At 39.5% G+C, this 17,027-nt stretch overlaps 1 protein-coding gene across 5 annotated transcripts in view; it reads right to left on the reverse strand.

Moving 5' to 3' along the window:
- The window catches only part of MME (membrane metalloendopeptidase), an 89,924-nt gene that overhangs the window by 55,557 nt on the left and 17,340 nt on the right, over positions 1–17,027 (reverse strand). For all 5 annotated transcript variants that reach the window (XM_033125367.1, XM_033125378.1, XM_033125359.1 and 2 more), the window contains exon 4: positions 219–380. In XM_033125367.1, the coding sequence (XP_032981258.1) occupies positions 219–380 (162 nt within the window). The remainder of the gene's footprint in view (positions 1–218; positions 381–17,027) is intronic.

The raw sequence follows: 17,027 nt of genomic DNA on the forward strand, positions 1-17,027 counted from the left end.
TGTCTACCTACAAATGAAAGCAGGAAAGCCTAGAGATGCCCATATATCCATTTCAGTGTCTACTACCCTCACGGTGACCAGGTGGCGATACATAAAACTTGGAGGGATTATCAACTTCAATTTTGTGCAATGTTCCTTGTAATAGCTAAGAGCGTTTCTTAAAAAATGGATATATTAAGAGGGAAATCTTTGATGCAGAGACACAAAACTCCACTAACCTTTCAAAATGACTTCCAGTTCATCTCTTAAAATGTCAAAGTTGCCGTAACGGGAGCTAGTCTCAGGAATGACGTTGCGTTTCAACCAACCTCCACAGGCATATTTGAAAAAGTCTGAACAAGGTTCAGCAGTAGTATCCATGTTCTGGATGAGTCGAGCAGCTGAGAGACCGGGGAAAGGATGAGATAAAACAAAGGGTCTTAAATAGTTTGGAAGGGGAAAAAGGAAGTATGTTTTTTTTCCCCTCAGGAGCAGTCAACTGGCCCGATGCTCCTTTTTCTTATGTAACTGTCAGTTCAAGGTGGAATGATTAATATTATCTGTGTATAGTCCTCCTTTACTATATACTTGGTTGGTTTTACTCTTGAGAGGTCTGGGTCCTACTATCCTATATCTTACCCCCTCTCCCAAATCACTGAGGTCCTTGCTTGTTTCTGTCTCAGAAAAAAAGAACATAGGTCTGCTTTGGCCATCTTGGTCCTGGGGTTAACACAAAGTCACTCACTTTTCACTCCGAAACTTTAGCTGCTGACTCTGCTCTTCAAGAGGCTGTGACTTTGAATGTCTCTCAGACTCCAAGGAGTGAGCGATCGTTACGGATTTTTTTTTCATTTTAGTAAAGATCTGATGCTAAGGTTATTACTTCTTGGACCTGGCTTACAAAATTTTTGCAATTCAAATTTGACATCAAATTTGCATTTGTTTATGTAGAGTCTGTCATTACAAAATTGGCTGAAAGCTTGTTAGTTTTTCTTATGTCCACTCTTATCTTTGAGAACTGCAATGAAAATGCAAATCAACCAACATTGAGTACTTACAATGTACAAAACACTGAGACTGTGCTAGGTGCTGCAACTGAGAGAAAGATGTATAAAATATGAATTATTACCATTGAAGGGAAGAATATTATGTACAAGAGGTCCAATGCCCACAATTTCTACACCTGGAATAGTGAGAAAACCCTCCCACGGCTCTCTCCACTTTCTCATATAACTTCAAGTGTTTTGCAAGGAAAACAAAAGGGCAGTTGAGAATTCATCTGTGTCAAGAGAGTATAAGTTCTCAAACGAGCTTTTGAAAATATTCACTTTCTGAATAAATAAATTATTTAATTAAAAATACTTCACACAACTGCTGAGCTATGTGGAATTTTTCAACTTGGAATGGTAAATCTATTGAGCCTCCAGCCCTCACCTCTAACCCTCTGGACCTGCGTGCTTGGCTGCCATCTCAGGCACCATCTCTTTAGAACTCAACCCTCTGGGGTGCCTCCAAACTAGTTTTCTCTGGACTTTGATACTTCGACATACACAATTGTGATCATGGCCTCCCAGGGTTGAAACCTTGGGGAAGACTCTACGTCTCCCTTGCCCTTGGGCTTATCTGTAACAACTTTGTCTCTTTTCTGTTCTCTTCCCACAATCAGTGCCAACCTAGTTTACATCTTCATTCTCTTTGGACTAGAAGTCACCCAACTACTCATCTTGCTAGCACTATCTTCCTACTTTTATACGTTCCACATCTTCCACATGTCTTTCACAGATTAAACTTCCCAAAATACCCTTTTTTGCACTGGCCACTCCCTTACTCAAATGTCAGGGGCTTGACATTGCTCAGGTTAAATATACAACACTTTAACTTAGCCTCTAAATCTTAACTACACCGATCAAAAGCTACCACCTTCCCTTTTCTTTTCCTCTCTGTGTTTTTATACAAACTCTCCACTCCAAGCTGAAGGGTGAGTGCCACAAACACTCCTGTATTTCCCTATGTTGTGCCTTTGCTTCTGCTCCGCCCCCACCTCAACCTTTTAACTCCTCTCACTCTCTCCAATTTCTACCCACTATTCAAGGTTCAGCTTATGTCCAGTCTCTTCCCTGAAGCTCCCATTCCTCCAAACTTCAGGAAATACTTCTCTGAACTGAGAGCTCATTGCCTCACTTAGTCTTTAATGCTTAGAGGAGGCTGCTTTGGGTCACTCGGCCTTCCTAACCATTCTGTTGATGAATTTAATTAACCTTTTTGTAGTCCCACCACCTTACACCTCAGTCAAAGGTGTACAACTATGTTTATGTGTGACAACGTTCCTGCATCGTCTCTAATCTTTCCTCCTACACACTCTCCTCCCTTGCTCCTGCAGATTCCATCTCATCCTTCCATTCCTCACCATTTCCATTCTCTTTCAGGCCCTCCCTCCTTCTCTCAGGCTTTATTCTTGCCTTTTCACCCAAGCTATGGCTCCAGGTCTCTCCCCACCCCACCACCCTGTGTTCCAGTCAGATTGATGTCTTCATAACATTTCATCATGCCATTTTCCATTTCAAGGTTTCTAATATAATCCTTTTGCATTCATTATAAAATCCAGGTTCTCTAATATATCTAGCGAACCTTCTCTCTCATTCCTTCCTCATAGGAGCCATCTGCCCCAATTAAATGAAGGTATCAAGTTTCTGCTGTGAAACGCCTTATAATTTTCTGCTTCTGCACCTTTGACCATGGTGCCGCAACTCCTACTAAAACATCCTTTTTTATTTTTCCACATTTAGAAATTTCAGGCATTTCCAAGGCCCAGTTCAAATCTTCATTCTTCATGAAAAAGCTCATATCAACTAGCATCATTTTCATTTTTTTTGTTGTTGTTGGAAAACTCATCTCCTCAACTGGCCTGTGGTTCTGGTAAAGGAGGGGAGGCATCTTCCCATTCTCTCACAGCCTCTAACATTGTGCTCAATCCCGACTTGTCAGTAAAAACTTTAACTTGAAATCTCGGGTAAAGATTAGAATATTGACCTATGAAAAGGTGGAGAGAAAAAGTAATTCCCTTGAACTTTGAAGGGAATGAAACTATGATGACAGGAGAAGTGAAAATAAAGACCTTAAATACATAAAAGATTATCATGTAAAGTGAAAGACCAGAAAATTGGAGCCTGAAAGATGTACTAACGAAAGACGTTCTAAGCATACATTTTTAGCAATTTTATGTAACTCTTGTCTTTCAAAATACTTTTAAAAATTTAAGCTGAACGTTGTAAAGGCTACTGCCATTTGGGGAATACTTTTAGTTTCTTCCCCTCTCTGGGGAAATGGATGATTTATGTCCTAACACCACGAAGAGCAATAAACTTAGTTGAGAGAGCAATGGACAAGTAGTGGACAAGTAGTGAACAAGTAGAATGAACAAGAATAATGGACAAATCTTACTGTCTATTTGGAAATAACACATGCCCTTTTAAACACCCTGAATAAAAAGGAGGAGTGGTGGTTTCAGATATATGCTCATGAGTGCAAATCCACTGCCATGTGAATGCATCTGTACTTCCCAGATCTCCCACATGAAACAAGACGATGATCCTTCTCTTCTTTGGCTGAATTCTTCACTTGATACCCAGTACAGTTAAAGCACTATCTCTGGACAACAAATCAAAGAAGCAGCATTCAAACAATTTGTGAGGAATATGCAGACAAGAGATAGGAAGAGGCAACTTTGCAAACTCCTTTCTGCTCCACTTTTTAAACCTCCCTCTGACCAGAGAACTCATCTGGGCATGGGAGGCATCCAATCACTTCAAAGAGAGCTCTCTGTTCTGACGAATATTTTGGGGCCATGGGCCAAGGCAAGTCACGGGCTAGCACTTTTATGCTGGGTCTTTGATCACCCTCCCTTTAATCTCTTATCGTGGGTTTGATTCAGGCTTTGCACCTTATCCTCCGGACCTCCTCTGTGCTGACTTTTCTTTGAAGTCAGCGGTAGAATTGTGGGTAGAAAGGCCATAGGAAACAGACGCAAAACGGTCAAACTGGTTGTAATTGTTTTTATGTTTTGTCCTTTGTTTTGAATTACTCAACCTCTCTACATAGCCACATCTGGGCTCTTCAGTTGTTTCCTTATCTGTGGGTCTGTCACTTCTGAATAAACAAGTGTGGTGTTTAAAAATAAAATTACTCACCTTGATAAGAAGATATAAAAATTGATGTAGTGAAGGCAAATATATTGACATGGAATGCTGCGGACCAGATGTTTGTAAAGTGAAAGAAAGAGTTTAGTGTGATTTTTTAAAAATCTGCATAAAAAAGCCCAGAAAGTCTAAAGGGCATTTGCAGCAGTTATAGCTGGGTGGAGAAATTATGAGTGTGTTTAATTTTGTATTATTTGCTTATCTTTACTCTCCAATTTGTATTAGATAAACACGTATTGCTTTTGCAATAATAAAAAAAGTCCATTTTTAATTTAAGGAAATAGTCACATAAAGGCAAGAAAAGTAATCTTCTACTAATAATGAGCTTTTATTTCTTATGAATGACAATTCTGAATGTTCCAGGCTGATAGTAAATGACATACCATTATTTTCCAAACTAATCTTCTTGTAACATTCGCCCAACTTATTTGACTATAGGAATTTAAAAACAAGCTCAACTCCCATCTGGGAAGTTATTAATTACTGTATTCATTACCAAGGGTCGATTGTGTGGGTATGGATTAGGAGATGCAGTATAAGCTGGCAAAATGTTTGGGGTGTTTCAATCAAGCAGATCTGTTTTGAATCCCTCAGCATCACCACTTTTTAGTTGTACAATAGTCCCCCCTTACCCGTGGTGCTGCTTTCCCTGGTTTTGGTTACTTGAAATCAACTGAGGACCAAAAATATTAAACGGAAAATTCCAGAAATAAACAATTCATAAATTTTAAATTGCACATTGTTCTGAGTAGCATGATGAAATCTCGCACCGTCCTGCTCCATCTCGACCAGATGTGAATCAATGTCCAGTAGATACGCTCCTCTGCCTACAAGTCACTTAGTAGCCATCTCCGTTATCAGATTGGCTGTATCCATATCTCAGTGTTTGTGCTCAAGTAACCCTTATTTTGCTGAATAATGGCCCCAAAACACAAGACTAGTGATGCCGGCAATTCGGATATGCCAAAGATAAGCTGTAAAGTTCTTCTTTAAGTAAAAAGGTATGTAAATATAGGAAAAACAGTATCTATCGGGTTCGATACTTATCTATGATTTCAGGTATCCGCTGGGGTCTTGGAACACATTCCTCTGGATAAGAAGGGGCTACTGTACAAGATTAAGTAATTTCCCTAAGATCAAGTAGCTACCCTATTTCCCCAAAAATAAGACGTAGCCCGACAGTCAGCTCTAATGCGTCTTTGGAAGAAAAAATTAATATAACATATTATGTTATGTTATATTATATTATATTATATTATATTATATTATATTATATTATATATTATGCCCCGTCTTATAGTAAAATAAGATGGAGTCTTATATTAACTTTTGCTCCAAAAAACGCATTAGAGCTGATTGTCTGGCTAGGTCTTATTTTTGGGGAAACACGATGGGGCACCAGGACTTGTACTTAGGTGTGTGGGACTCTGAGCTCCTGCTCTTCCCTCCATACTTTGGATACTGCAGATGGGAACATGTGAAAAGCAGTAACTTATACTCTTTCCCTTTCCTCTTTCCCATAGCTTCCCAATTGCCCCTTATTTCCCCCAGCCCTGCCTCTTTCTGACTTCCTCTTCTCCCTGGCACTCTCATAGCCACAGCATCCGTCCTTCCCCAGTGTCAGACTTATCACAAGCAACTAGTGCTGGGTGATAGGCAGGAGAAAACATCAAAACTTGGAGGGTCTGCAGTGACTAGGAAGAAGGAAAGGGAAAACACTGATGAATTCCTCACAGCGGGACAAGCAGACAGAAAAGTGGTATGGAAGCCATTTGTACTCAAAGATACACCCAGAAGGTGGACATGGAAGCAGGGTTTCTGACTAACCTACCTTTGGATAGAATACACTGGATTACGTGGAGGGAAAAAATCTCAGTGAAGTTTTCAGAGCAGTACTTTTCAACCCTGGCTAACCATGTAAATCATTTTAGAAGCCTTTTAAATACACAGATGCCGAGGACCCACCTCTGATCAATTAAATCAGAATCTTTGAGGTGTTCCAGGCATTTTTTTAAGGCTTCCAGGGTGGGTCTAATGTGCAGTCAGGAGAGAAACTATCAGGACAAACAATAGAGAAACAAGAGAATTCAATATCAGAAAGTAAAGATGGTCCCTTATTTAGATAAATCAGGCATATTTCTTCTTGCCTTTCCAGCCTGCGAGTGTGAATGGGCTCACATCATGACAACCCATATTTCTAAGTACACCTTAGTCTGTATGAGTCCCTGGCACAGTATCACAGGGAGCCACACATGTGTCTCCTGTACAAGCCCACTTTCCCCAGGCCTCCACTCTGCTGTATACTGACTTTGGCCTCTACAACCTCCTGCCCTGGGCCCCATCCATGACCTAGTTCCCTCTGGTGCTGGAGCTGTTTGATACACGGAAAATGCCTCTCTTCCATTTTTCACTGTCTTACAGGAGTCCCGAGGAGGGCTCCTTAAGCCTTGAGGTGAGGAGTTCTTTCAGATTTTACCTCTATGCCTCCCTCTCCCAAAAACCACAAGGACCAAGAGGCCAGGATTGGGGGAGATTACAATGGCAAATACTCCATTATATTCAGCATCACTTCTCTTTGATGGCCAAGGCTTTGTTCAAGGCATGTTTTTGTTGAGCTTGACTTTCTGTTCCTTTAGGATGAGCTCTCTCTATCTCAGGAGGCTCCAGAGCCCCACAGACAAAGGAGTTGAAGCACACCCACTCCACCAGTCACCAGAACCTGGTTAGACACGGTGGAATTCCAGCTACCATGGAACCCTGCTATATGGCTACCTCAAGAAGAGACAATCCTTGGTCTGTCCTACTTAGTAGGTCACTGATGCTTTTAGTAAGAATGCAATGTAATTTATGGGAATTACAAAACAAATACAGTCACATCTCATTATTCAGTGGAATTTTGTTCTAAAGTCACCACTAACAGTGAATTAACAAAAAGTGAATCATTGACTCTTGGGGAAACACAAGGCTAGGTTTCTATGAGCTTCAGATCACAAGACATTTTCATCAACTGGTCAATACATCATCACATGTTATGTGTGTTTCTGTTCCATTTAAAGACATATTACTTATATCTTGAACTCACAACCAATAGCACTATAACTCATGCTTGAACGAAGTTAACGTGACACTTGACTTTTCTCTGTAAGGCACATCTCAGCCTTGCTTAGGAATACCCGACAGCATTTCAGCACTGCGCTGGAGAGCCATTTTAAACAGTGAGATCACCAGCAAAAAGCACCGAAAATGTGAAAAATGTGGCACTACATAGGCCAAGAGCAGGATGCATGTTTAAGTCTCCTTATTGGGCCTCAGCTGGGTATGTGTGTATATAGCAACTCAAATCTTTCACCGACATGTCTGTACCACAAGTACTGAATTGGGGATCACAAATAAGTTTTAGCTAGTCGGCAAATTAACTAATAGGCAATTAGTAAATAATTAGGATCTTCTATACTTTTGTCCATTTTCAGTTTGAGGCTTTTTGAAATATCCAGAAAAATGTGTAAAACAAGCAACAAAATTAAGTGGAAGTGGCATACAAATAATGTTTTCCTCAATTACTACTGTATTTTTAAAACTCCTGGTCACAATATATTTTAGTGCCAGACATTTTTTAATAGGTTAGGCATCTATTTATAATGCATACAGCACATACCCGGTTTCATGCAAAATTTCTTCACTGACTATTCTTGCTCTGCATGGAAGTAAGGTTTAGGGAATGGTGTGTGAGTAAACGTGTTTTCAACTTGGTCTCTCTAACTTGACTAAGCTCTTGGCTATCTGACCCCAACGATACACCATTTTCATTTCAGTATCTTAAAATCACTATAATCAGTCTGGCTTATGACTACTCGGGAAGTGTCCAGGAGAGGTCAGAGAAATGTTGGGGAGCCAGAAGTAAATGCTCTTGGCAAGACCCTCGGACAGCCATTTCTGACCCAATCCTCTATCCTAAATGTTTGCTTTATTAACAGACACTAAGCCTGATGTTTCTTACTAGGCAATTTTTGACAATTTAAAAATCTCCTCTAACAACACCCTGAAAGGATTGCTGACCTCATTCCCCTGCTGCCATCCTCCTCCCTCCCACCATCTCCCAACTAAAACTAAGGCAAAGTCAGAACATTTTGAAAGAACACAAGGAAAATGCAATGTAATCATAACGGGTCACAAAGGACTCCATTCAAAAGGTAGTAATGTGGAAACTAGAATCTGGGGGACCATTTCTGAAGAGAAAATGACTGAAAATTAGCAAGCACACAGACTAATGCTAATAAAAACCAAATGGTTTTCATTATAAACATTCTGGATTTTTCCACAACCCACTCCTCACTTTTAAATGAAATCCCTCTCCCCAAATTGTTCTGGTGATATCCCAGTAGAAGAAAGGTTAGGGTAGGGCAGAGGAATACCTGATGCTGAATGTAATCTGGACTTCTAGTTTATCACTTAATTCAAACATTCTACCATCCTCTGTTGAAGTTTCAGCTAAGCCAAGGTCCAGTCTTAGACCTGTCTAACTGATCAGCATCAAGAAAAGCCATCCTGTACAGCTGTCTAGAAACTGTCTGTAGATTTAGAGAAGTAAACCTGAGGGAAGTTTTCAAGCACAGTGAATTTACTCTGTAGAACTACAACTGTCAAGAAAGGAAACCTTTTTCTGTGCACTCTAGCTGGATGAATAACTAATTTATAATTATATCTCTTATATACATGTTACCAATTTACCTTAAATGCATAGGCGTGCACACATACACGCATGCATGCACAGGCACAAGCCTATAAATAGTTAACTTAGAATACATTCACTATCATATTTAGAGATGAACTCTCTATCATATTTACATACAGAATGTTAACTAGATGATTTTTCATTGGGTTCAGCCAAAGGTACTTATGTAATCATAATAATAATGAAGTCAATGTTTGATATGTGTCACTCACGAGAGGCACTTTTCTAAATTCTTTAACATTTAACTCTATATGGTAACTATATTTTTGTACCCATTTTAGAGATGTAGAAATTTGCACCTACAGTTACATGGTTAAGTAGCAAAGCTGAGGTTTGAGTTCAAACAGCCAACCTGGTGGCCAGAGTCTGAGCTCTTAATTATGATGCTGGTTTTAATTATTTTTCTTCCTTATAATTACTCTATAAAGTAGGACATATTACCCCTATTTTCAGGAAATCTAGGTACAGAGTTGTTACATGCTCAAGGTCAACAATATGAGTTTAGATTGTGCTCAGGTCTAATTTTAAGCTGATTTCTTCTTTTTTTTTTTTCCACAATATCATTCTGCATCACTCTAAATAACACCAATAAGAGGGAGAGAATCCAAATTAAATTATACAGCAACCACTGTTTTTGTTTTGTTTTGGATTTTTTTTTTTTTGATGCTCAATTAAAATTTTAATTGCTCCATAACATGAGTATAGTTACATGAATTTTTTTCACTTCACTTGGCCCTGGATTTTAGAAATTGCTGAGATAATCAGAGAAATCCCAAGTCTAATGGACCCACAATAATAATCCTTAGTTGGCTCGCCCCAAATTAGTGAAATTCTTCAGTCTTATCTCATAGCCTATTTAAATGAATGGCTCACAGCCAAGAGAGGACAGTCAATAATTTTCCAGTAGGGAATTCCTCCAATTCTCACAACCAAAAACATATTGTGCTAATAAATGAAAACCCTGAAACCGTGTTACAGTTAGGTTGAAGTGCCATAAGTCTAAAAATAATTTTTCTTTTTCAGGTCCAATTTGCATTTTGAATCCTAAAAGATTCTTTGCTAGCAAGAAGCTATTAGAGGTTACATTGCAATTTAAATATAATATATCACTTAAAATTAGTTATCAGGGCTTTGTGTTGATTATAATGTTAATGAATAATCATGTTCTTTTTTAAAGGGAATATATAGAAGGTTATGAAAAGGCTACATTGTTCCCTTAGGAACTCTCTCAGGTAGATCCCAAGGTCCCTGGACATTGGCAGATGTCTCTGAAAGGGAAACAATGAGATTACAAATCCATGTTTTTCCCACTTAAATATTTTGTTTTCTTGGAACATGTTGCTGAACTAGCATAATCAGACTGGTTTCAATAATATGTAATTACTGAGAGTAACTCAAAACCTCTGCCTTTGCAGTCATTACGGTTAGGGATTGGTGCAAAAAGGTCACAGCAGAAGGATAAGCTGGGTCAATGATGATTTTAGAATGCTTCCTAAAATGAAGTCAAAACTGTAAAAAGTTTCTTTTCTAGTGAGCGCTATTAAAGTTCGTACATGTTAATAAACTAAGCATTTAGTTGACACAAGGTAGTGTTGGCTCCACATGTTTAGGTTTTTTAATGAACAAATAGCTCTTTTCTATGATAGAAGTCCGAGAGGATTGTGCTAAATCATTTGCCTCCTCCAAAAAGATTTTCTCTTTGTGGAGCATGAAAAGACTGAAACTTTCCATTTCATTTTCACAAATATTTTTGAGTACCACTCTATGTCTGACACTATGTAGAACTGGATATATCATGGTGAAAAAACAGACATTACCCTTGCCCTCACAGAGCCTACAGGTTTTCCTCTGAAATAAGGCTTGTTTCTTTCATAACGTACCTGAACTCCTACAATGTAACTGTATTTATAGCTGTAGAGTTGTTATACTCAGTTCTCATTTTCAACTCCCAAACTTTCCCAGTATTCAGATGACAAGTAAAGTTCCTATTTTATATGTAAACTAGTGGTAAGGAGTCACTTGGAGGGGGCTTCTGCAAATGAGCTTATGCTTGTACACGTGAGCTGAATAGCAGGTGAATGAACATGCTACAAAGGCAGCAACCGGAGATGGAGGAGCCTTAGAGGATCATGGTTGAAAAGCAACACTCACTAAATAGTGGCGTCCAAGAGAAGGAGAGCACAGGGACGTCATTAAAAGAGCGCAGAAATGAGTTACTGAGAATGGAGAAGCTGCAAGAAAACGGGAGACGGAAAAGAAAGCCCAGACTAATGGAGATTTTAGTCCCAGAGAGCTGGAAATACTTACCTGGGTAGGAAATTAGTTGAAAATAATCCCTGAAACAGGAAAATAGTGGGAAAGAGAAATACATATAGAACCTGTTTCCTTGCTGACCTAGTTCTAGCTTAAGAGGATAAAATTTGCAAGGTAAATTCAACACCTAAGAAGAGAATAATTGACTTTACTGCCAGCAAAGGCAGTAAGGATCAGACAGAAAAGGGCTAAATTGAGGAGACTTGACAGAGAAATACAGAACTGAAAAAATCTGACTGTGTAAGTGGGAGAAAGCCAGACTGAAAACACTTCTTTACTGTTGTCTGTGTTTATCAGGTGCCCTGACGAATCACTTTGCTTTGATAACAATGGTTTTGGGAACTCAAGATAAGGAACCTGAGATTAAATATTTAAAAAATGAATAAAATATTCATTTATTCAATCAATATTTATTGACAACTTACTCTGTGCCATGCACCTAGCTAATTGGTGGAAACAATGATGAATAAGATAGAAATAGTTAACACATGATAGTGGGCAAAACTAGACATTGAACAACTGACTACAAGTGAGATGTAAGTTCTGTGTGCAGTGGATAGGGTGTGCTGGGAGTGAAGAAGGAATTAGTTAGGCAAAGATGGAGGAGACAGAACATTTCTTTCACCCATCCATCCATCCATCATCCATCCATCCATCCATCCATCCAACAAATATATGAGTCAGGTAGTGAGCTGTATTCCAAGCAGAGAAGGTGGGTGACGGCCTTGACAAAAGGGGCAACCGAAGGAGGACTGGAGAGAAGAGTGGCTCTCTCTGAGTGGGGAGAGGTAGGCCATCCTCTGAAGGAAGGATACGGGATGAATAAAAGATGCAGAGCTATATTCTCAAGGCTTCAGCACCTCAGGAGAAGCCTTGACTGTCTAATTGGTGGAAGCAGACGTGTGGGAACTAATAAGCAGGGGCTTGGCCTTTGTCACCTTGTCCAGTGAAGTGGAGGGATCTGATCATAGGGAAGACAACTTACGTTTGCTGAGAGTGAAGGAAACAGCCAGTCTTGTCCTAGAAATTCTCATCATGGCCATCTCCTGGGAACAGCTGTCATTTTATTTTCAATCTATCTTTATGGCTGGCCACAAAGTTCTAAATCATCTCTTTAATACGTGATCTGTCAAGTCAACTTAGGCTTTCATGAGCCCTAGCTTGGACTAGTTCCCTCCACAAATCCAGACAGAATTCTTGTGGATTGCACTTGGTAAGCTGCCTCTGACCTCCTCTGTGAGGTTCATACATCATGGCATCATTTGTATGACCACATGGGTGGGTGAGACATGGAGTCTTAGACCATCAACAATGCAATGAGTTATCAGTATGAGACATGCAATTTCTGAGAAATAGCTCAAAATATATTTCCAGGTAACCCACAGAATATAAAAGCAATGATAAGTGTAACCCTCCACCCAAAGCAAGGATTCGAATTCCGACACCTTGCACAGTGATGGGTCTATAATGACTTTCCAAAAGATTCCTTCATTCTCAGTTAAGTAAGTCTTCTTAAAGTAACTTATCACCATCTGTTATTTAAAAGCTTTAAAAATCACACAAGTCCTATATCAGAATTTTTAAATATTTTGATACTGGTTTCTTTTTCTGTTGCTACACTTGAGTTAAAAATGACTTTATTGTTCATTTAAAGACAGATAGGCAATATCTGAAAAATTTTGAACGTTCACACATAATTAGATTTTCTTGTAGTAAATAAAACAAGATAACTGATTCCTCCTTCCTAAGTTTTTCACATTAATAGGTGTAGTGGCTGGTGGTTGAGGGAAAAGCAGGATCCTTGTCTTTGTGTGTTGGCAAACAAAATTAATGAGCCGTCCCTTCCTCCGCAAATGAAGAAACATTTTTCTTCCATATAAAACGCTTGTCATTTACATGAACTGGGCTCAGGTAGAAGTAGTCTGAGCCAGTCTAATGAGACTCAATCTTATTTTAGACTACAAGGATCAGAAACAGGAAGCTCCCAGCTAACAGCAATGGAAAGAAGCTGCACAGGATGAAGCCAGCCGACAGCTGTGATGAAGGAGCTATAAACAGCAGACGGTGTGTGGTGATCCCAGAAAATTCTTCAGGGTCTGGCAAAAGGTGTTGAGGTTAAGAGCTAAGTTGGATTTCAGTCCCAGAAGATGGAAGAAATGCAGAAGCTCAGTTTCCAGAACTGAACCAGAAGTGAGATAGATCCCAAGGGTCAAGGTAGGAGCCCACTTACCAGAGCAAGGGGCAGAGGCAGTTCACCAGGTATAAAACTGACTGGCTATGGAGCCAACGACACTGACCTTAGCCTTAGTGAGCGCCTGGGCCTGCCATATGCCCGATCCTGCCCCACGCCCTGCATGGAACTAACCCAGTTTGTTAACTCTTCAAATCTTCCCATGTATTTTCTTTGTTTCACTTTTATTACCACAGTTGAAATATATCATGAGAAGTTTCATAGCATCTATTGCTGCTATCTTAGATTCTCTTTTGAAAGATTCATATTTGCACAGATGTGAGTTTAAGGGGACTTTTGGGGTTTCACTGGAGCTATTTCTTTTCAATATATTGTCATATCCTTGCTACAGAATACCATATACAGTGCTTCGAGAAATTTTTGGTTCGGTTAATGACCTTTTGTATATTGTGTCCTTTATTTGATTCACTCAAATATAATTCAATTATTTCTCTGAAAAGAATAAATTATTATTTTGCTTCTTGGTTTCTAAGTTAGTGAAGTCATTAATTGCTATATACACGTGTTTGGGGACAACAAATTCATTTTGGTTTCAGCCTGCAGAGGTATCAAAAGCATCCTGATTTCAATTATACTAGAAAATTAAGCCAATGGATTTAACAAAAGCTTTCTTTTCTGGAAATATCCTCAAGCACATGTTAAAGCACAAGTCTTTAATGATTTAGGAAGTCTTTAAAAAAGAATTTCTTTAAAGTTCAGGAAAGTCTCGATTAACAAAGAAACTACATAAAAGAGATGGCCTGGGCCATATCCACCATTTCATAGTTGGCATGCTTGCTTTTACCTTAAGCGTCAAGCACAGAGAAATAGATCCACTCCTGGCTAGTGATTGTTCCTAACTGACTTCAATTTGACTTTCCAGTCATCTAGTCTGTTTGTGAACAAACCCTTTTTACATTAGCTTAACAATTAAGGTACTACTCTGGATTGAAGAGTTTATTAAAAAGACATTTTGATATCTGAAATGTGACAATTCTTTTTTTTTTTTTTTAATTTTGAAGGAAGATCTTGCCTCTCAGGAATGATTAACAAACATTTTGTTTTAAGATATGAACCCATTGATTCACTTTGAGTTTTTATCTAGGCTAGTGAAAAGATAAATAAAAATGAATTCATTAATAATTCTAATTCTAGCAAATGGAGTTCAAAAACAATGTACCAGACAGGTGGCCCTCCTACATCTCTTCTTTTTAAAAACAAAAACAACAACAACAAAAAAAGTTTTTTCTTTTTCAGTTACAGCTGACATTCAATATTATTATACTAGTTTCAGGTGTTCAGCATAGTGTTTTCGTTTTGTTTTTTGTTTTTATAACTTATGAAGCCAACATCTCCTCTTGCTGGTTGCTTTTACCCACTTGGATGATATAATCACATATGACAACACAAGAGCCAAAAACCCTAACCTGTCTGAACTAATTTCTAGATTGGGTTGCACATCCTATGATTCTAGAATCTTACTTTTGTCAGCCAACATTTACCTCCATTCAGAAGTGTATACCCTGCAAACTTATCTCTTTAGAGAAGGAAAGAAAAGGGATTAAGTTGCTTAAATTGTGAGAGAAAACAGGATTAGAAGAGCATTTCTGGAATTCTCTGGGGCAAGAAGACATGACTGTATTAAGCCCTAAGCCTACTCACAGAATGCTCCCTCCAGCTCTCTGATTTAACCTAAACCACCTTCCCCTGAAGCTCTTTTTCCCTCTAACACATCGCAACACTGAAAGGCAACGTGGGCCTTCTATTATCACTCTCTGCAGCATCCAACTCATCACTCTCCACCATCTGTCAGTTGACCACCCCAGATTCGACTATTTTATCTCTGTCATCTCCTAACTTCCTTGACATTCATTTCTCTTTATTAAAGACTGACACCTCGCTCAGTCTTCCCTTCTGTGAAAGTTCTACCATCTTCCCAACTAACATCAGGGACCGTGTGGACAAAAAATCCTCTGCCACTCTCTAGTTTACAAATTTCTTAAGCTTCCAGCCTCTCATGACCTTCGCCTCTACTCCACATTGTAGCATGAATTTTCATGGTAATTCCTGATATTATCACCCAGAACAGTTCTACTTCTGCTCTCTTTGACTTGAGTAACCTGTGCTCCGACCTTCCAATCCTTAGAGGTTTTTCTTTCTTTTTTATTTTATTTATTTCTTTAGTCCCTCTATGCCTCCTCTTCAACTTTACTGAGAACACTCACCCTATGTTCACTCTACTTTTTCTTTGCCTTTCTTTTACCTCCTATGCTACATCCTGTGGTGCCATCATTTAAATCACCATCTCACCTAAGTATTTCATTCTCTTGCCCCCTGCAAATGAGCCTACCCCGACTGTCCAGCTGCCTTCCTTTTCCCTTCCAACTTTAGACTAAGATATTTATATATTGATTGATTGATTGATTGATTGGCTCATTGTTGATTGTAAGCTCCATGTGTTGTTCATTTCTGCATCAGCAGCACCTAGAACAGTGCTCAATAAATATCTGTTGAAGATATTAATCGTGATGCTGGGAAAGTCCCTTACCAGCCTGGTTTAATGCCATTTCAAAGTATAGCCTTTGACATCAACAGGGTCATCAATTCTGTGTACAGCTCTTCTACATGGCCCCGGTGAGCCTTCGTTTCCACTCCTCCTCACACTGCCCCTTCTCAGCTTTCAATACTCTTCTTCCTTTCTCTGCCAGCTCACTCCCAGGGGCAGATTTTGCCTCAGACTTCACAGAGAAAACAGAAGTGACTGGATGATGTATCACCTGGCTTCCTCTTCTTCCTCACCTTCAAACGCAGTATTTGCAGCCAAACCATCACTGCCTCTTCCCCCGGTAACAGAGGAAGAGGATGCCCTCCTCCGTCTAAGAGCAGTCCTGCCATCTTTTCTCTGGGTATACCCTGTCCTACGTCCCAAGAGCAAGATCCACCATCCATTTTTCCATCTTCCACCTGAATCTTCAAACTTTTCCTCTCTTCTTTCATTTCTTATCTCACTCACCTCTCAGCTGCACTTTACTGATTTTCCTTCTACTTTCCTGACTTCTCCTCAGTCCCCTTTGGAAATCTCCATTTCCTTCCTGGGAAATCTCAACCACATCATCCATATGCTGGTGACGGCTACATCCTTATTTCCCGCCTGACTTCCCTGGACTTTGACAGATGGCACTTAGCAGCATCTCAGACCTACACTGTCTCCCAGGGAATCTATCACTGCATTGGCCCCAGCCCATCACCAAACCAGCTCTTGCTCTGTGTTCCCTGGCTCAGTGAGTAGGACACTTTATCTCCAGTTCCCAAGCCAGAAATCTGAGTTATACTTTATTCACTTCTTTTGCACTACCTGCCGTATTTACGCAAACACTATTATCTTATGAATTCTACCTCTTAAATATTTCTCAAACCCATCCATTCTCTCCACTCTGTTACCATTCAAATCGAAGCACCCATTAGCTCTCATCCAGATGTGGGCAGTAGCCTAATGTCCTGCCTGCAGCCATTCTTTAGTGACCTTTCACAACAAGTCTGATCAAGGCACGCCTCACTTAAAACCTTGCCTTCTATA

The sequence above is a fragment of the Rhinolophus ferrumequinum genome, chromosome 2 (genome assembly GCF_004115265.2).
Source record: "Rhinolophus ferrumequinum isolate MPI-CBG mRhiFer1 chromosome 2, mRhiFer1_v1.p, whole genome shotgun sequence".
Classification (NCBI taxonomy): domain Eukaryota; kingdom Metazoa; phylum Chordata; class Mammalia; order Chiroptera; family Rhinolophidae; genus Rhinolophus; species Rhinolophus ferrumequinum.